We start from the raw sequence: 22,167 nt of genomic DNA on the forward strand, positions 1-22,167 counted from the left end.
CCCATCTTGAAGCCCGGTGCGGACCCACTGGCGGTGGACAGGTATCGTCCCATTACCCTCACCAACGTTTTGTGCAAATTGCTCGAACGTATGGTGGGGCGGCGTTTGTGTTGGGTCCTTGAGTCGCGCGGTCTCCTCACTCCATCCCAGGGTGGCTTCCGTCGGGGCCGGTCTGCAGTGGACAATTTGGTGCGGCTGGAATCAGCTGTCCGTACGGCCTTTGCCCGACGTCAGCATCTCGTTGCTGTATTTTTCGATCTGCGGAAAGCGTATGACACCACGTGGAGGCATCACATCCTCGCCACGTTGCATGAGTGGGGTCTTCGTGGTCAGCTCCCGGCTTTTCTTCAAAGCTTTTTATTGCGCCGCTCTTTCCGGGTGCAAGTCGGTGCCACCTCTAGTTCCTCTTATATACAGGAAAATGGGGTACCGCAGGGCTCAGTGTTGAGCGTCTCCTTATTTCTGGTGGCTATTAATGGTCTGGCTGCAGCAGTGGGGTCGTCGGTGTCTCCTTCTTTGTATGCCGACGACTTCTGCATCTCATTTAGCTCCACGACTACGGGAGTCGCCGAACGCCGGCTGCAAGTCGCCATTCGCAAGGCAGCCTCGTGGGCTCTGACTCACGGTTTTCAGTTCTCTGCAGCCAAGACTCGAGTTATGCACTTCTGCAGGCGTCGGACGGTCCACCCTCATCCTGAACTTTACCTCGACGGCCACCTGCTTGAGGTGGTGGACACTTGCCGCTTCTTGGGACTCGTGTTTGATGCCCGGCTCACATGGGTTCCTCATATTACTCAGCTGAAGCAAAAATGCTGGCGGCACCTCAACGCCCTCCGCTGCCTTAGCCACACGTCTTGGGGTGCAGATCGCTGCACGCTGCTGCGGTTGTACAGAGCCCTTGTGCAGTCCCGGCTTGATTATGGGAGCCTGGCCTATGGGTCTGCGTCCCCCTCAGTGTTGAAGTTGTTAGACCCCGTACACCACTGTGGGGTTAGGCTTGCCACTGGCGCTTTTCGCACCAGCCCCGTGGATAGTCTACTGGTGGAGGCCGGGGTTCCCCCGCTGCGGATTCGCCGCCATCGTCTGCTCGTCGACTATGCTGTCCACGTTCATTGCTCGCCAGATCATCCCAATCGTCGCCTGCTTTTTCCTGCTATGGTCCTCCATCTGCCCGAACGGCGACCTAGGTCTGGGCTTTCCATAGCTGTCCGTGTCCAGTCCCTGCTGTCAGACCTGGGGTCATTCCCTCTTCTGCCTCCCTTCCGGGTCCGTACACCTACGCCTCCCTGGTGTTTGTCCCGGCCGTCCGTCCGTCTGGATTTGGCACAGGGACCTAAGGACTCGGTTCCGCCTGTGGTCCTCCGTCGCCGTTTTCTTTCGCTCCTCGCCTCATTTCCGGGCTGTGAGCCTGTCTACACGGATGGTTCCCTGGTTGATGGTCGCACTGCCTACGCTTTTGCTCACGCTGCCCATGTTGAGCAACGCTCCTTGCCGGCTGGCTGCAGTATTTTTACTGCAGAGCTGGTGGCAATCATGCGCGCTCTTGAGCATCTGCGTTCCTGCTCAGGTGGGTCCATCGTCATCTGCAGTGACTCCCTGAGCAGCCTTCAGGCCATCGACCGCTGCTATCCCTCCTCTCCTCTGGTGTCCTCCATACAGGAGTCTGTTTCCGCCATTGCCCGTTCTGGTCGTTCGGTGGTCTTGGTTTGGACGCCCGGTCATGTTGGCATCCCAGGGAACGAACGTGTCGACAGGCTGGCTAAAGGGGCGATCGACGCCCCGGCTTTGGAGGTCGGCCTTACGGCTCGCGACCAGCAGATGGTGTTGCGCCGTAAGCTGATTGGGATGTGGGCTGCTGAGTGGCGTGGCATGACAGCCCCGAATAAACTGCGGGCTGTCAAGGAGACGACCGCCGTGTGGCGTTCCTCCCTGCGGGCTTCTCGCAGGGACTCGGTGGTCCTGTGTCGGCTGCGCATCGGCCATACGTACCTGACGCACGGCCATCTCTTGCGTCAGGAGGATCCCCCCCTGTGTCAGTGTGGGTCCCGGCTGACGGTCGGCCACATTTTGCTGGAGTGTCCTCGACTGCGCACACTCCGGCAATCTTTTAATCTCCCGGGCACTTTGGCTTTGGTTTTATCTGACGATGCCTCCATGGCTGATAACGTTTTAAATTTTATCCGTGGTAGTCCGTTTTATGGTTCGATTTAGGGAGGTCCTGCACCTTCCCATTCTGTGTCTTTTGTCCTTGCGTCTCTTTACATTTGTTGCTGTTTTGGTGTATAGTCTGCTGGTTGCCTCTTTCCCTTTTTTTTTTGTCTCGCGGTCAGTCAACCAGTTTCCAGCCATCTTCTTTTCTTCTGTATGTTAGTGTCTGGTGTTTGTCTGTCCTCTTCTTGTCTGTAGTGTTCGTTGTTGCATTTGTGTTCTTGTAGTGCCTGGGGGGAGTCTCCTTCCCTCTAGGGTTTTACCTGCTTCGTGACCCTGTCTCGCCAGTTTTTGGAATGGGGGACTGATGACCTTAGCTGTTTAGTCCCCCTTAAACATCCCAACAACCAACCTTACTTCTAAACATATAGAATCTGGACGTATTCAATAATATACTAAGAACATGAATATGAAATAAAACTGGAATATTACACCTGTTATTGCATAATATTTGAGAATGCAGTTCAGCTCATGAGAAGTAATGGGGAGTTAAGAAATACATCATCTACATCTATTCTGTGCAAACCATGTAACAGTGTGTGATAAAGAGTGATAATATTGTTCCATTAAGTTTCGGGTGTGCAGCCGCAAGAAATCTCCTTCTTCTTCTAATATTTCGGCTGTATAACGTTCAGCAATCTTCAGGCTGAGCCGCAAGACTGCCGCTCCAGTGCTCGCTTCGTCCCTTTATACTCGTGTACTGCGGCTCACCCTGAAGATGGCTGAACGTTATACAGCCGAAATATTAGAAGAAGAAGGAGATTTCTTGCGGCTGCACACCCGAAACTTAATGGAACAGTCTTTGCGCCGCCAAAACCTGAAGATGCACAGTGATGATATTAATTTTCCCTTTTCCCTTTACCGTTCCATTCATAACAACTTTGTGGGAAGAATGACTGCTGGCAAGCCTCCATTTGAGTAGAATTTATCTGATGGTGATCGTCGTTTTGTATGAAGTATGTAGAATATGTTGCTTGACTCTTCCTTGAATGTTAACTCCTGTAATTTTAACAATGAACCTCTATGTAATGCATTTTGTTTGTTTTATAGAGTATACCAACAGAATTGCATGGGAATCTTTGTGCTATTTAAATTAGTGTGTGATGAAATGTGTTGCTGTTCTTTGGATCTTCTCTAGATATCCTCCATTAATCCTATGTAGTAAGGGTCCCAAAAAGCTGAGCAATACTCAGGAATGATTGAATAAGCATTTTGTGAACTAACTCTTTCATAGATTAATTAATTTTGGTAGGATTCTTCCAGTGTGTTTCTGCTAGCATCTGCTTTTTATATTTCAACTTTTATTGGTGGTTGCAGTTTTAAGTTGCTTCAGATGCATACTTGTAGATACTTTACAGTTATTACTGTTTACGGTGATTAATTGCCCGCTGCGTGTATAAAACTAACCATTTTAGCATTCAATTTTGGTATTCCTTCAGATAGTTTGAAGGGTCTTTCATAGCAAATGAATTCTGGAAAATGTCTGTGAGTTTGTCAGAAACATTTAAGTGCATCAGATGAAGTGGCATGGTGCTTTGGGTGCTCACATGTAGGAAGAGCAGAGTTGAAATCCCCATCTGGTCATCTAGTTTTTTTTGTGATTTCCCTAAAAGAATTTTTATAAAAATGCATATATGGTATCTTTGAAGAGGATATGGTAAAGTTTCTTCCTCACCTTGTCTGAACTGAGCATGCCACCTTTAATGATCATATTGTTGACAGTATATTAAACCCCAATCTTCCTTCCTTCAAACAGTTTAAGAATGGCAGTAGAACCATTACATGAGAAATCTTTTAGTTTCTCAATCAGATATCTACACATTGTCATGTTGTGCTGAAAGGAATTAATGAGACATGCAGGAAACTTGTAACTGCTGTCAGGTTTTGTTGAAACCATATTCACATGCATTAAGAGTACTGGTAATTGATATTCAATGAAAAACATTGATGATTCTTGTTTAAATTACTCTAATATTTAACTGATCAAAACATGAAAAAGCAGCAGCTTATTTACTAGGTTTTATGCGTTTTTTGGTTAATAACTTTGTGATCATCATTATGTATAAGGTGTATAACTCAGTAAGAACATGTTAATATGTAATTACATGACAACAAAGAGCATTTTTTTAATAGTGTCTGTATTTGGTCCAACTGTAAGAAGTAAAAGGTGGAAGCAAAGGCTGGATATAGCTGGAATCAGAATGCCATTGCAGGAGTAAAAGTTGAAGGTGTGTTAACCTCTCTTATGTGAGAATGAAACTGTTAGTGCTACACCAGAGTTATGGAAAATATTTCATAATAGCTTCTTGTCGATAGTCTGCAAGTTAAATCAAAATTTTATCTGCATAGATAAATGTGAACAACTCTTGACAGTTGATGTTCTGAGACAACTATATCATATGCAGCCACAGGAAACATGTAAAGATGAAATCAATTATTACATTATTAAAGAGCAAAGACTCCTATGAGTATGATGAAATTTCAAGTAGGATTACAAAGGAAAATGCAACATACATTAGTTCCGTACTTAATCACTTGTGGACTGACTCTTTAAAGTTTGGTCAGACTGCTGGCAGATCGAAATTCTTGTTAGTGATACCATTTTATGGAAAGGGTGAAAAAGATAATACAGACACTTGCTAGCCAATTTATTTGCTGCCAGTATTTTCAAGAGTTTTGGGATAGTGATATTTAGGAGAGCAAACGGCATTTATCAGTACACATAATTTGGTGTCAGACTCAGTTTGGCTTTAGGAAGGCAATATCCACTGAATGTGCTGTTTATTCTTTTGTGTGTGAGACAGTGGCTGAGCTAGATGATATGTTGAGAACAGTAGGTGTTTTCTTTGATTTAATAAAAACATTTGACTGTATGGGCCATATACAATTTTACATAAGCTGTAATATTATAGGATTATGGGAAAAAAGCTCAACAGTGGTGTGCTACATATCTGAAAAGTAGGAAGCAGAAAGCTGCCATTCAGTGTCAGCAAATGGGGAAGAGGTTTGAATATGACTGGGGTCAATAAAGGTTGAGGATGCTACAGGATTCTGTTCTAAGTACATTGCTTTTATTAATTTATATCAAGAATCTGCACTAAACATGGCTGGTGACATAAAAAAGAATTAGGTGTCATTATCAGTAGGCTTCCAGAAGAACTGAAAAAGAAGTGTAATAAATATAAATCAAAGTTCTTGTGGCACACTCATTGTATTCTGTACAGGAATTCCTTGAAGTAGTTGAGAACTTTTCCCTGCAATGTGTTATTTATTCATGTACTCTCTGCTTCTTTGTTTTTTTTATTAAAACTGTCTTTGTTTATAAATTTCCTAATCAAATTTCTGAAAATAGTGTACTGGTTCGCTCCATGACCAAGTAACGGTAGGTTGCATGGTCTCACAGAACCTGCTAAATAAATAAATTCAGTTCTCAAATGCCGCCTAAAACTGGAGAGACACACACATACAGTCTGAAAAATGTTTCTGAAAAATTGTGTACCTGTCTGAATCGCAAGAGACCTCATTTACTTACTTTCATAGCATCTAATCATATTTTTTAATCCTGGTTAAAAATAGTCATTCAGAATATTCTGTGTAATTTCCTCTTTTCTTAGGTGTAAGTTTGCTGCCACACTTTCCCTAAGCTTTATGTTAGCATCTGTTTCACTTATGCCTAAGTATGCCAGATTACTAGTTCTTATAATAAACTCCATTTCAGGATTAAAAATATATCCAGGGGAGAATTTGAAAATCTACAGAGAAAATACAAAGCAACTTAATCAGTGAGTAAGTTGATTTGAACAACCATTAAAAAACAGCCTTGTAACTCATGTTATGCAGTGCTGGTCAAATGTCAGGAAAACATATAGACTGGGTAATTCTCAAAGTTTTATGTTAAATTTTCACAAAATTAACTGGTTGACTATCTGTTGTTGTTGAACACATTAGCAATGTATTTCATTTCTATGTATCTTATGCATTTTTCCACATTTACATGAAATGTTAAGTCCATGGCAAGTGTTATGAAACTGATTTGGATATACAGAGCTTATCAGTTTGAACTCACTAATGCTAAACTTGCAATAATTCAGATGACATGTTTTCAGATGGTTTTATTTTCTACCCACTGGACAGAGCATAGCATGTTGCAGAAGTTTACTGCTATAGCTAATTTAATGTTGAGTAAAATAAGTAATATGTGTATGAATATCAGAATGTCACCACTGAATATTATCATGAGTTGCCTCAGGCAGATTCCATTATTATATTACAACAGCCATTTGTTTACAAAAATAAATTAATAAATTCCCTTGACAGTACCATGAAACACCAAACTGCCTGAAACTGTGTTGGTGGTCTCATTGAATATAACAAATATGAAACGGGAACCTTCGGGAAGTAAAAATCAGATGCAGGTCAGTTTATACATGTAATGTACCTAAGTCTGTGTTAGGTAAGTGAAAGTAAGTTGGAATAGAAGTGTGGCGCATGAAAGTAGTGAAACAGATGGATTGTTCAGTTATAGTTTTCCATTAAAATAAGAAGGAAGGTCAGTGTAAGTCACTTACTTTAATTTTGTTCCATTGAAATAATTGACAGAGTGTATGTTGATGTTTTATAGCAACATTAAATATAGTGATAAGCAGCTAATGAATTTCATGCTGGAACTCTAGAAACTATTTTATAGCAGACAGAAAAGGAAAAGATTAACTGTAAGGTGATCCTTATGTTATGTAACACTAAGAGCAGTTGAATGTCCAACAAACTTCAAGAAAAGTTCACTTAACAATTTTAATAATTAGCATTCTGTGTGAATAACAATCATTGTCGATATTCCGACCTGGAGTTTGTGTTCTTTGTGAACTGTTTCACATTTAATAGGATATGTGTACATACCAAAATTACAAAAGTTTGAAATTATAGAAACTTTTCTCCAATTTTTAAATACACTGCAGTATTTTATGAAGTTTCCACCCTTAGAGCACTCATAAATGTAAATGGAAAGTACATATTTTGATTTTCGAAATATGTACTGGGAAAGTGATGGTTTTGCTTCCGATAGAAAACATTAGTAAGTAACATTTTATAATTCATTTTGTGCATTAATGGTGATGGTTCTCAGCCTTTAAAACTTCTAAGGACTAAAGGGCGTAGTGGTAGAGATGTACCGTTGCCTTCCTACATCCTGTGTATAGTATCAGATTTGAAATTTTATTTAATGGATGGCTCTGATGAAATGTTAATACAATACATTGCAGTGCAGTGTACTGTTGTTATCAGTGACTGTTGAAGTGAAAGGTTGAAAATGCCTTTAAATTTAATTCTAAATGTGACGGTAATTATCTTGTTTCATATGCAGAAGGTTTTGTATTTGTTGCTTACACATCATAAACAATGTCATCAGCTTATTTCACATGTGGTGTATATATTTTGTCACAATAGAACTTCTCATCTCCCCTTATTGTGAAAATTGGGAATTTATCAAGTTGTATCTTTTCGGAATTATTCCGTGCACCACAGCCTATTTCCAGAGAGACCCCAGTCAGATGTGCTTAGAATGCTGTTTTTATATGACCAGTATTTGAGCTTAGCTCTTCGTCAGGCAATAAAAGTATGGTATTTACATCCAGTTTGAATTATTTCATTACACCACCCTGATTGAGCAATTCATTAATGTAATGAAATAATTGAAACTTCATGTAAATAACATTTATTATTCCCTGATGATTGGATTGAGTCTCAAAGGGTTAAGTCAAACATTGCCCTGTTTGTGTTGTTAGGAGCAGTTTACCTTGTAGTGTAATCGAGGTAGATAAGGGGCAGCCAAGATTTCGGCTTGTGGGCCATGTCGGGGCACAAGTGACAAAGTGCTCACGCTCACTGCACATTTTCCCCCTGCCATGGCACAATGTCTCAGTGTGAGGAGGGGGGGGGGGGGGCAGAAGCAGTGTTCATGCCATGTTTAACTGGCAGTTGGTTTCATGTTTCACATTTCTCAACAATATAGATCAGAAACAAAACAACTTTTCATTACTATTTAATTACTTAATATAATTTTTAATCTGGTACAAACTGTGGGCTTAGGAACAGAAGCAAACAATTAGACAGAGTTTCACACTCAAGTTGACACATAATCATGATTTATTTAGTTTCACAATTGAAAAAGATCTTTCACACAAATGTATAGATCAGAATATTGTAACACTTTTGCAACCTCATTATCGAGACGTGCAAACTCTACTGAGGAAAGCAATGTAGACATCCTGGATATTTTTAATGTAAAAAGATTTGTCATTAAAACTGGAATTACCTTTCAGGTCAATCAGTTACATCTGCTATGAACAAGGGCACTTTCAACTGAAATGGCAAATGGTCTCAAAAACAGCTCGAAAACAGATTTACTTTGAAGACAAAAATCAATTCATCAAACCTTGCATTTTTCTTAACAACAGTGAGCTTAGAGAACTAGACTCACTTTGTCAGAATGTGTCTCTTCTATGATGCGATTTTTGTTTTAACTGCATCCCCATCAAATCAGAAAGAAGTTACCTTGCAGTGTTTTACTGTGGGCAGTGCACAGCCACGTCTACTTAAAGTGTGCAATCCATTCTGGGTGTTGTAATATTCATTCCTGCACTCCTTTTCCATTCATAAATTCAACAGAACCAAGTTTTAAATTGAAAAATCATTCCATGCTTGTCCCGTGACTTTCCAGGAATACATTGAGGTCTCCATATTCCTTGTTCAGTTCTAGTGAAAACTGTTGCAACTGACAGTGGAATAATTCTTGCAACTTAAAAAATTTTGCTCTTCATACCGCCAATTTCTTCACAAGATCCATGGCTTTGTAATTTTTAGCTCTTTCATCATCAAATAACTCTTTAAATTCTTCATGCATAGTATTGTGATATTGTTTCATAGCACATAGGCAGTATATGGATTGAGAATTCTTGTTCCTATCTTCTGCCATTTCCATTCATTTTAAAGGATTGTGATAGTAGATCTCTAGTCTGTCTCTTTTTGTGTGAACAGCCACTGGACCTGTGAATCTCCTTCATACCAGGAACAAATAGTGAAGGGCACACAGTGCTGACACAACGATTCTACCATTCTTGGAGAGTTGTGCTAACTGAAAAATGCCGCACCACAATGCTAATTGAAATTTCATGTTGTTCTGGATACTTCCTGGAGGGACCAAGCAAAGCCGAGTGACAGGGCAGCACTTGTCGTGCATGTGGCCCGCACACACTGCACACCTGAAGTTTGTCACACCATGGCTGGCCCTGAAGTAGATAGTTGCTATTAGTATGTATGGGTAGAGTTCGTATTTGGTGTTAGGACCAGGCGAAACTACGTTCGTCTGGCCACAACTGTGGGTTCTTTGATTGCTCTGGGTGAAGGCTCACCAAATAAAAACACGTGTAACATTAGTTCAGTTTATTAGATAAATTAAAAAAGATTTACTTAACCTTGACGTATTTCTTTTCCACAGGATTGCTGGATAATTTACTACCGCCATTGACTATGAAAGCATCACTTGATGCATAGATCAACAAACTGCTCTCCTCCGATACAGTGTTCAACATATTCAACAGTACAAGTTCATTTAAAAATTAACTGTCACTGTCCTACATTACGATGTTGACTGCTGTAGCTGAGGTCTTGAAGTGAGCTGAGATCTTGCTTGCTCAACAGTATATTGACCTCAGTGTGATGGCAATGCTGGGTTTAGAGGTGAGGTGTGGTCTTCAGGAGCGCCTTCCACACATAGTTGCAGATTAAGTGAGACCTCACTAATGTTTGTGGTATCAATATGTGTTTCTGACTTTGGTGTGGCACTGCACTCTCTGGATAATACCACACTTGACAACTGGAATGAGTAAAGTATTTTTTCCTTTTACTGATATTCAGACTCATGTGAAACAGCTTCAATGGTTCGTGGGCGTCGCGTCGGATAATGTTGTGGAAGCTGCACAATATTTCGACGAGACAGCTGCTCGTCATCTTCAGGTTCTTACTGATGTCTTGCTGCAATGGCTTGCCAATATATACGCTGACTCGCTAGAAGAGTGCAGGTGCCAAGGGTTAAGGCTGTAACGTCGTCATAGACGAATCATAGAGCACGGCGACATCCAGTACCCCCTGCCGTACAAACGAGCCACGGCCTTCCCATTCGTGACACGGGAAAAGTGCAGCCGCAAATAGCGATCCAGTGTGCGTGTGGACAGAATGTTGGCACCCAATTTATGTTTTTGAAGAGTTCAAGGAAAATTTGAGTCTTATTTAGAATAGATGTGTGACTCATACCATTATAGTTGGTGGTGACATCAGTCTAGCCTCAATATGTTGGCAAACACACACGTTTAAAGTCTCTAAGATTGTCAGTGTTCTATAGAAGCTCGAAATTTAAGAGGGGACTTCACTGAAAGAATGTTTTAATAGTTTCCACAATAAAACGTTGTCTCAAAATCTGGCAGAAAATCCAAGTAGATTCTTGTGGTATGTAAAGTACACTAGAGCCAAGACAGTATCAATTCCTTCATTGGGCGACAGCAGTGATAATGTTACTGATGCCCTTATGAATACAGAAGGGGTACAGTTTTTTCAAATGTTTCTTCCTTCCTCTTGATCACTACAAACATTCAAGTTTACAACTTCTTGAGCCACAATACTAAATACAATTTGATTATCAGGAGGACTATCAGATTTTGTGGATGTGAGTACTTCCAGACGGTACATCCATCAAGCTGGGACGTAAGTTGATGTTTGAGGGTTCTATGTCTGTCCCAGGAGCAGCCAGTGAAATAAGGGTCCACTCAGACAGAGACCTGCTTGCCAGAGTAAACCTTATACAACTGAGGTGCAGCTGGTCCCCAGAGGTCACCCGCCAATAACTGTTGCATCTCAGCAGCCTGTAAAGCAGCCAGTTAGCCTTTCTGAACACTCATCTCAGTGGCATGGTTTTGGGATCTACTCCATCTGGCAGGTGGATCCAGATAGGGTAATGGTTGCTACCATGAAGGTCTTCATCCACTCCTCATTGAGCAGTGGCTGCAAAGACAGGTGAGCAGAAGCAGAGGTCTAAGGCTGTAAATGCACTCGTAGTGGTGCTAAAATGCATGGCTTGAACCATGTTCATCAATATGATATCTGTAGTTTATGTCAGATCCTCAAGTATACAACCACTGGGGGCAAATGGTGTTAGAACCACTTAGTGCAGTGTGTGCATTAAAGTCACCTAAAAGCTGAAGGGGGACATGGAGTATTCCATCAAGAAGATATGTGAGGACCTCACTGTCAGTGGGCTTGTGGTGCAGACAGTAGGTAGCACACCATGACAGCAACATGAGCCACTATCCAAACAGCGACCGCTTGTAGCATTGTGGTTAAGGGCACAGGTGAGGAGCAGAATGTGCCTTGACGAACACTGCTATCTTACCATTCTTTTTTCTGTAGACATGAAGCACTCCAAGCACAGGCATGTCAGTCTGTTTAAAATGAGAATCTTGGAGACAGAGGCAGAAATGTCCGTCCTGTACAAGGACTCTCAATTCCTCCATATGAGTTCAGCACCCATTCATATTCCGCTGGAGTATGGGAGCCATTTCAGCCATATGTTTTTGATTTACCCCTATCCTTGTGCTGGGGCGGTAAGGCACTTGTAGAGTGAGGGAAGAGGAGAGTCTGCCTAGGCATCAAAATCAGTGATGTCCTCCTGATCAGTCAAACATGTTACAGTGACATGTGATGGTGGCTGGGACAGCTTTTGATCCACACATCATGATCCTTTCCCTGTTCCCTTTCCCTTCAAGGGTGGTGATGAAATGTAGCATTGAGAGGCACTCTGCTGTTGGGGTGCCTTTACAATGTTCATTGCAAAAATGTTACTGGTGTCATCTGTCGTAGCTGCCTGGATTGCTATGTTTTTACTCACTTTGCTTTGGCACTTCAGGTGGAAGTACAGAGCCTGGTGGTGGATAATGGTGCACTGGAGGTCATCTGCATCAAAGTGTCCACCTTGGGTGCAGGTTTCTGCACTGTGGAAGTATACGAAGTGGCAAACACATGGGGTTTTGTCTCCTCCTGTTCTTTTCTGGTTTCTGAGTAGGGGATCCACTTGGTCATTTTTATTTCCTAAATTTTGTTTATCAGAATAAACAGGACAGTCTTGGCTCCTGACAGAGTGGCTCCTAGAGCAAATGCATACTGCTGGGGACAGGTTGTCAGTCCCAGATTCAGGGGCTGCCTTTCCACACTTCCCACAGATTGCTTCACCTCTGCAATTCAGTATATGGCCAAATCACTGGCATCTGTAGCATCGCATAGGGTTATACCTTAGGTATGTAAGGCCTAACCCTAAGTCAGTGGAACCCTGCCAAAATTTATTCAGGCAGTGTTGGAGAAATGAAGGTCATAATGAAGGTGGGAGTCTTCCAAATTCAGAAAATAGTGGATGTGAGATTTTAATGTGTTACAGAGTGGCTCTCATCCAGCCACAGTCACCTGTTCCCTGGTATTCCATTCATGATTTTATATAGTTATTCTGCTGTCTTTCGTCTGACTTTTCTGATACTCACCATATCAATGTTGTCTTTTCAATTCTTGTGTGTGAGTGCAACTTGGTTTTCCAATTTATTATTATTTTTTAATAGATTTTCTCCACACTTGTCTGTATATCATTCATGCAAAGGCACTGATGATCTCACTGTTGAGTGCCATCACCCACAAATAATAATAATAGTCAATATTTAGCAATCATATACAGCTGTTTGCATGATGAAAGATCCATATGTAAGAAGTGGAAAGTGGCAAAGATCACACCAATGCACAGGAAAGAAAATAGAGGTAGTCAGCTGAATTATAGAATCATCATGAAAATCAGTTTGCAGTAAGATTTTGGAATGTATACTGTATTCAGACCTCAAACCATCTATCAACACAGATGGCATAGATTCAGAAAGTGTCGTTATTGTGAAACACAACTGGCTCTTTATTCACATGAAGCAGTGGGTGCTGTTAACAGGGGAATCAAGTTGATTTTGTATTTCTAGGTTTTCAGAATCTTTTAGACACCATTCCTCAAAGGCAGTTTCTAACCAGATTGTATGCCTATGAAGTATCGTCACATTTGTATGACTGGATTCATGGTTTTCTGTCAGAAAGAGCACAGTTTGTCATAACTGATTGAAAGTCATAAAGTGAAATAGATGTCATATCTGGGGTTACCTGAAGAAGTGTTATGGGGCCTCTGGTGTTTAAAATTTTAGAAAGCATCATGTAATTGGAACAAAGCAATGATCTTTATAAAATGTTAAAAATCAAATGAAAACATTCTCGATCTCATTTTCAGATTTTTATTCTCTGTTGTTCTTTGATCTATATAAAATATTTAGGGGAGAGTCTGAGCAGCCCTCTCAGACTGTTTGCAGATGGTGTTGTCATCAGAAGATCAAAACCAGTTACAAAATGATTTAGACAAGAGATCTGGATGGTTTTAAAAGTGGTAATTGACTCTAAACAATAAAAAAAATGTTAAGTCTTTGACATGATTACTAGAAAGAACTCATTAGGTTTTTGTTACACAATAAATAATGCAAACTGAAATGTTATCAATTCAGTTAAAAACCTTGGGATTACAATTACAAATAATTTAAATTGGAAGCATCACATAGAGAATGTAGTGAGAAAGGTGAACCAAAGAATGTCTTATACTGGCAGTAAAGGTAGAAGCTTCATCAAATCTACTAAAGAGACTGCCTGTACTTCACTTGTCTGTCCTTTTTTGGAATATAGCTGCACTGTGTAGATATGATTGATGGAGGACATCAAAAAAGTTCAAAGAAGGGCAGCTCAGTTTGTATTATCATAAAACAAGGGAGAGTCATGAAACAAGGGAAAGTGTTTTGTGGGTATGGTACATGACTTTAGGGTGCCTATTCTTTCAGTCTCTGTTTACTGTTAATCTGCCATTTCTCTGTGACCACAAAGTCTTTCATTCATACCAATGTCAGTGTATGAAAGATTATTGATATTACCCCTATGTCCATTCTGTATTGAAATTAGTGAAAAAGGGAGATGGAAGGAAAACTGTTTTTCTTGAACATGTTAATGAATTGGAAGATGTACAGGCATTGCAGGTCCGCGGTGTATCAAAAATCTACTTCTGATGAAAGGAGCAAAGGTAACAGACAACTTATCTCACAGTTGAGATTTTGAGTGGTTGATGATCACATAAACAAGATTGAAATGGTTGCTAAGCTCTCATGTAATGAAACTTATCAGAGCTAACTAACAAGGAAGAGGGAGCCTGTGGAGAGAACACTATGATTGTAGATTAAAGAAATGAAGTGCAGGCAATGCCACAGGAGTGAAGATTGGAGGTAGGTGTGAGATGGGCTAGCAGAGTATAAAACCAGAAAGATTGCAGGAATGTGGGTGCGCTGTGAGGACAGTTTCCACATATGCAGTTCTGAGAAGCTGGTGTTGATGGTGAAGATACAGGTGACACATGTTGAAAAGCAGCCATGCAAGTCAAGCATGTTGTGCTTTGCAACATCTATTGCCACTGGGTGGTCAACTTTGTTCTTGGCTACAGTTTGACAGTAGCCATCCATTTGGTTTGATAGCTGTTTGACAATCTTGGCTGTGCAGCAGTCACTGCAGAGTTGGCATATGATACAACTGCTTTCACAGGCAGCCCCACCTCTGATGTGATACCATATGCCTGTGATGGGACTGGAATAGGATGTGTTAGATGACTGCACAGAACTTGCACATAGGTTTTCCTTAGGAATACATACCATGTGACAAGAGATTGGGACTAGGACACACAGTGTATTTTGTAGATTGTGGAATACCACTTTGGAGAAGTGGGGATGATTGTGGGAAAAGTGTTTCTCATTTAAAGGTGTGATAAAAGTTAGTTGAAGCCCTAATGGAGGATATGATGCAGAGTAATACTGAGCACTGGAGCTGTGCATGTATATTTGTATGTTTTTGTTAGTCAGTCAGTGCTGAGAAAGGATATAGTCTGAAGACTGTGCTCAATTCTGTCTTGTTTATTTGCCTTTTGAGCAGTCCACACTTAAACTGTACTGCCAGTCTTAATCTGTACTCTTTTCATTATTTGTAGTCTGAATGGGACTTTTCCAGTAGCCTAGAAATCCAAGAATTCTGCATACAAAGAATCTTTTTAAACACACTGTTCAAAGACCAAGATTAATCCTGTTGATGCACATCTTAAGATATTAGTAAACAATTGTAAGATGTACTAGGTAAAGTAAAGGCAGTCTTTACCAGCAGAGAAACTTTATTGTGTCTAACCTGTAAATTGATTGCCCTCTTTCTATTTATTTCTGTGTTGTTAATGCATTGTCTTATACTTTCTGCACCACTATTTAATGTGTATGTCATGAAATACATCACAATTGCTCACAGGGCAAACAACTCATATTGTTGCTGAGCTTAGTTCTGTGTCTGTACTTCACAAGTCGCAATACAGTGAGTTGTAGAGGATACATAGTGTAGCAGTATAGTCTTGCCACTTCCAGTTTCATGTGAGGAGAAAGTATGGAAAGGATGAGTATCTGTATAAGGCTGAATTCTGTATATGAGATGTATTTGAGAAGGACTAATGATTTTTCTGACATGCTTTTAAATGTGCAATCTAAACATTTTAAGAATGAGTCTTTAAATGACCCAGAACATCTTTCTTCTGGTGTATCCTACTGTAAATTTTTCAGCATTTCTGTAATGCCAGTGTGTTAGCAGAATACATCTGTGATGAGCCGTGCAGCATGTCTGTAATTGTATTTCTCACTTCCATTAGTTCAAGAGTCACTGAAAGTCTTTGCAACTATTGTCAGTCATCTGTGGGTCATCCTGCTTTTGACAATAATTTCCTGATGATATAAGGTCCCAGTGCACAAATTATTTGAGGACTTGCTCAGATGGCTGGATAGATTTTTTGCCAGGCCATTTATCTCTAACATGAATAATAACTATCTTAACTCAACTGATGACACTTTTACTTCTAAAAATGTTTGTCTATGACAATACTGTATGTTGTTCAGATTCATAAGAAACATTAAATCTAATCACATACTAGATCTGCTAGTCTGCAAGCACAGATTTTGTTTACTAATAATCAATCAAGAAGTATGTTGGACACTTCAGGGAAGTCAAGAAACATGACATCAGCTTGGTTTTTGCTATCAATACCCTTTTCGTGGACAAAAAGATCAAATGTTGTTATGTAGCTTCACATTGCCATGAAATAAATCCAGAGGATTTATTTGATATCAAACAAAGGAGAAAAAAGTGTACTGAAATATAATCTATAGTTTTACAACTAATTGATTTTACAGTTAATGACCCTCCTATTTTGTACATTTGTCCTCCAATCTGACTTCGATATTGGATGGTCTGTGTATTTTTCCAAGTCACATGGGTTGCTTTTTATTGCTTCTAAGAAATACTATCAGCACTTCAATGACAGTTACAACACATGGCCAAATAATTTAGGGAATAGACTTGTTACCTCATAAATTTTAAACACCTTGATATACTCCTCAAGTTGCTGCTTAAAATGAAGAACAAGACCACAGGAAGTGCTGTCCTTCTGTCTCCAAATAAAATACATTCATCTGCAATGTGGTGTTGTGCCAATAGTCCATTGCAAGCATCACAGCTACACCTACCTCTACATCTACATCTACATCTATACTCTGCAAATCACTGTAAGGTGCATGGCAGAGGGTACATCCCATTGTCCCGTTCCAGTCACATATGGAGGGCAGGAAGAACGATTGTTTGAATGCCTCTGTGCATGCCTCTGTGACACTCTTTCATTGGTTAAACAAACATGTGACCATTTGTGCTGACCTTCTGGGTACATTCAATACCTCTTGTTATTCCTATTTGGTATGGGTCTCACACACTTGAGCAATATTCTACAATGGGTCACACAAATGATTTGTAAGCTATCTCCTTTGTAGACTACCGAGTGAGGTGGTGCAGTGGTTAGCACACTGGACTCGCATTCGGGAGGACGACGGTTCAATCCCGTCTCCGGCCATCCTGATTTAGGTTTTCTGTGATTTCCCTAAATTGTCTCAGGCAAATGCCGGGATGGTTCCTTTGAAAGGGCACGGCCGATTTCCTTCCCAATCCTTCCCTAACCTGAGCTTGCGCTCCGTCTCTAATGACCTCGTTGTCGACGGGACGTTAAACACTAACCACCACCACCACCACCACCACCACCACCACCACCACCTTTGTAGACTGGTAGCACTTCCCCAGTATTCTACTAATAAACTGAGGCCTACTACCTACTTTATCCGTGACCTGTGTGATAATTCCATTTCATATCCCTACACGCAGGTATTTGAATGAGTTGGGGTATTCCAACAGTAACTCATTGATATTATAGTCATAGGATACTATGTTTTTTCCTTTTGTGAACTGCAGAATTTTGCATTTCTGAACAATTAAAGCAAGCTGCCAATCTTTGCACCACTTTGAAATCTTATCAAGATCTGACTGAATATTTATGCAGTTTCTTTCAGATAGTACTTCATTATAGATAAATGCATCATATGCAAAAAGCCTGATTTACTACTAATATTATCTGCAAGGTCATAAATATGAAACATGAACAACAAGGATGCCAATAAACTTCCCTAGGGCACATCAGAAGTTACTTCTACATCTGACAGTGACTCTTCATCCACGACAAGATGCTGCGTCCTTCCTACCAAAAAGTCCCCAACACATTCACAAATTTCACTTGATACCCTATATGATCGTACTTTTGATAATAAGCGTAAGTGTCGTACTGAGTCAAACGCTTTTTCAGAAATCAAGAAATACAGCATATACCTGATAGCCTTGATCCAAAGCTTTCATTATGTCATGTGAGAAAAGTGCAAGTTGGGTTTCACATGATCAATTTTTTCAAAATCCAAGGTGGTTGTCATTGAGGAGGTCATTTTGTTCAAGATACTTCTTTACATTTGATCTCAAAATATGTTCTAAGGTTCTACAGCATATTGATGTAAAGGATACGGGACGGTAGTTTTGTGGATCACTTCTACTACCCTTCTTGTAGACGGGTGTAATCTGTGCTTTTTTTTTTTCCCCAAAGAACTGATAACGGCTTTTTCTTCAAGGGATCTTGACAGACTCAGCCACAGATTCAATTTAGAATCTGACAGAGATTCCATCGGTACCTGGAGCTTTGTTCAATTTTCAACAATTTCAGCTGTTACTCAACACCTCTGACACTAGTACTTATTTCATTCATCTTTTCAGTGATACGAGGATTAAATTGGGACAGTTCTCCAGGGTCTTGCTTTGTAAAGGAACATTTGAAAGCAGAGTAAAGCATTTCAGTTTTTGCTGTGCTACCCTCAATTTCAGTTCCTGTCTTATTCTCTAGGGACTGGGCATGGACATTAGTGCCACTAACAGCCTTTATATATGACTAGAATTTCGTTGGGTTCTGTGAAATATCATTTGACAATATTCTTCCACAGTAGTCATTGAAGCCATCATACGTTGCTCTCATGGTAGCCAAATATGTTTCATTCAACTAAGTGGATTCTCTCACAACAGGAGATACCCACATGCCAGAGGATGTCCAATATGAAAGTGTGTTAGTAGCACTTCGTGCCACTTTTCTGACTGGGACTGTTCCATGCTGTGCTGTTAGCTTCACTAGCTGCAACTTCTTGTCTCTCACTTCCATCCACTCTTCCTCCCAGTTACCCTAAATGTTGTAAACAAGTGAGTTCACTGTTGATGTTCTGAAGTGCTGTTTCTTGTAGACAGGTGTGATCTGTGCTTTTTTTTCCCAAGAACTGATCACGGCCTTTTCTTCAAGGGATCTATGATAGACTCAGCCACAAATTCAGTATAGAATCTGACAGGGATTCCATTGGACCTGGAGCTTTTTTTCAATTTTTAATAATTTCAGCTGTTACTCAACACCGCCGACACTAGTACTTATTTCATTCAGCTTTTCAGTGGTACGAGGATTAAATTGGGGCACTTTCCTGGGTTTTGCTTTGTAAAGAAACATTTGAAAACAGAGTAAAGCATTTCAGTTTTTACTGTGTTACCCTCAATTTCAGTTCTTGCCTTATTCACCAGGGACTGGGCACGAACATTAGTGCCACTAACAGCCTTTATATATCTTTATATATATGACCAGAATTGCCTTTGCCTCTACACCATGGACAATGAATTTTTATGGGTATTGTATCTTGAGGACAAATTTGGGACAAGTCACAAAGAGCCTGTGTTTTTCTCCTGTTTAGACACATCAGTGTAGGCTGGCATATGTTTATGGTGTCGGTTAAAAATATTGGAAAATACAGTTTTAAAACTGTAATAAAGATTACTGTGTCGCTCTTACTTACTTGATAAGCTCCAAACACTCACATCGCAAAAGACTTGGTAATATCAAGAAATCATCAGGACAACAACAATCTGCCACACAGAAAATTTGTTTTGGCAATTGACCTTACTGCAACTAAATAAAGAAATCTGTTGTGACACAGTTCATTCGTCTGCTTATTTGTATTCTATGTTAACAAAGACTTTAGATGTTTATGAATCATGTTACCCAGATAAACATAATCAGTACTTACTAAGTGGTACATGGAAATGTCCATCAGACATTTAACATACTAATGATGGAAAACTTAATAAATTACAGTTTAACAGAAGTGGTAGTGCAGGTGCCAAATCTCACTCATTTGGTTCACTGCAATTCAGGTTCATGGTTAGATTTGCAGTGAAATGAATTAAGAAGAGGAGGGTTGTGATCCTTCATTGATACATGTAGCATTAGCTCATGCTAATTCCAGCCTTTCCTCTGTGATATTCTGATGTTATCAATAAATGATGACAGATTATAATCCATATGACTTGTTCTGAAGAGGATGGATATTACCATTAAAACCTTGGATTTCACTGCAGAATGAAACAGCTAAAATGCAGAGGATAACTGTGTGTTACTGTTTCTCTCACTATTGTCATCATTTAAGATTCCAGGTAGCACTTCCACTTCCATATTAACATTTTTATTTGTAGATGTTTTTAATTTTTGAGTATCTTGCTGATTTTCTTCCATCGTGTGCTGTTCAGTTTGTGGATTGAATGCTTACATTTTACTTTGTGCAGAGTACCTCAGTGGTGGCGCTGTGGTGCATGACTTTTCCGGGCAGTTGCTGGCGGGCTGTCCTCGTTGTGGCCGCCAGTACCCTAGCAAACGGTCACTCGTCAGGCATGTTCGTTATGTGTGTGGAAAGGAACCGCAGCTTCAGTGTCCATACTGTCCCCACAGGAGCAAGTTTGCCAGTAACCTCAACCAACACATACTGGCAATCCATCCTGGAAGATCGCTCACTCAGTGGAAATTCCCACGCAGCAAGCCTGTCCATTTTATGCTGTGAACTCTGGCTTACAGCTTTCAATGTTAATTTTTATGTGTGACTGCCATTGTTATTGAAAATGCAGATGATTATTAAGCTAATTGGTATACTAGTTTATATTGAAATGCTTTCTGCTACTAATTGTAAAATAAAACAAAGAAGCCTCCATGGTTGAATGTTCAGGCTATTTTGGAGATGAACTGCTATTTTGTTGTTCTGTAATGTATCAAACATTTTTTGTCCCTACATTTTTGTTTGTTAGCATTCATGTATCCTCTTCCAAAGTAAATATTACTCGGAGTAATGCTACGAGCATTAGCTTTTTTCTTGTTACTTAGACTGTTATTTTTCTGTTTGGATTAAAAAATGCACATTTTCAAATGGGAAAATGTTATCATCCCAGACTGAAATGTGACTGCCCAGACTAAAGTTGCTGTGAATGGCATGTGTTCATTTTTATTTTTGAGGATGATGATCATCATAAGGTCTCATTTGTAACACTTCATTTTGAATTACACTGCTGTATGCATTTAGAATTTTGTAGGTGTCATGGGAGGGGGCTGCTGGTCAGTTATTAGCAGCATGTTGCTCCCACCACAGTATCTGTGTGATATGATACGAGTGAAGTGCACACATTATTTGGCTAGTAAGGAATGTTAAGATTTCACTTAAAATCAGAATAATTTAAGAAATCTGTAATATAAAAAAGCGAACACACAAAAAGTGAGGAGTTAAAAAGTCATCAGAAAAACAAATACATGATACTAGCAAGCTCCCAAAAGAGAGAGCATTTGTTTACTGTAAACTACAGTATAACAATAACAAATAATAACTAGTGATAATATACACCCACTAATATGGAACTCGGATCTAGATTTCTTTATATACAAGTATATTCATAGGTATCTTGGGCATTTCAGGAGATGATTGTGCGAAAACTACAATACACAGAAAAATTACACATGTCAGTGGACAGAGCATCTTCCCAAGTTTCAATTCATAATGTGTGTCATGGCATAGTTGCAGAGTGTACCACTAAGGGGCAGATGTCTCAAAACATGTAGACAATTCATCTGCTCTATGTTGTTGTGTCGAATTAATTTGTGCCTGCAGATAGGTAGCCCAGTAAACATGTTTCCAGAAGTGGGCAGCTGTCTTTTTGCATACTTGCAAGAATGTCATATATGTGTATTGACACGTGTCTGTTCCTATATTTGGCACCTATAATGTCTCTAGGTATTGTAGTTTTAGTACAGTCATCTTCTGAAACCTTGGAGATGCCTATGAATAAGTATGTATTTTCATAGACACTATACACTGGGGTGGCAAAAGTTATGGGATACCTCCTAATATTCATCTTCTGAAACTCTGGAGATGCTTATAAATAACGTGCATTTACATTTACACTATACACTGGGGTGACAAAAGTCACTCCTCCTAACATTGTGTCGGACCTCCTTTTTCCAGCGTAGTGCAGCAACTTGATGTGGCATGGACTCTACAAGTCAGTGGAAGTCCCCTG

At 40.2% G+C, this 22,167-nt stretch overlaps 1 protein-coding gene across 2 annotated transcripts in view; it reads left to right on the forward strand.

The window, feature by feature from the left end:
* LOC126253567 (zinc finger protein 672-like) overlaps positions 1-22,167 on the forward strand; it is a 167,523-nt gene that overhangs the window by 122,640 nt on the left and 22,716 nt on the right. Inside the window, exon 4 of one of the 2 annotated variants that reach the window (XM_049954988.1) lies at positions 20,395-20,914. The exons of the other annotated variant lie outside the window; for it this stretch is intronic. Within the exon in view, the coding sequence (XP_049810945.1) occupies positions 20,395-20,666 (272 nt within the window). The 3' untranslated portion in view covers positions 20,667-20,914. Of the gene's footprint in view, positions 1-20,394; positions 20,915-22,167 lie in introns of those variants that run through there. 2 annotated transcript variants of the gene reach the window in all.

Source organism: Schistocerca nitens, chromosome 4 (genome assembly GCF_023898315.1).
Source record: "Schistocerca nitens isolate TAMUIC-IGC-003100 chromosome 4, iqSchNite1.1, whole genome shotgun sequence".
Taxonomy (NCBI): domain Eukaryota; kingdom Metazoa; phylum Arthropoda; class Insecta; order Orthoptera; family Acrididae; genus Schistocerca; species Schistocerca nitens.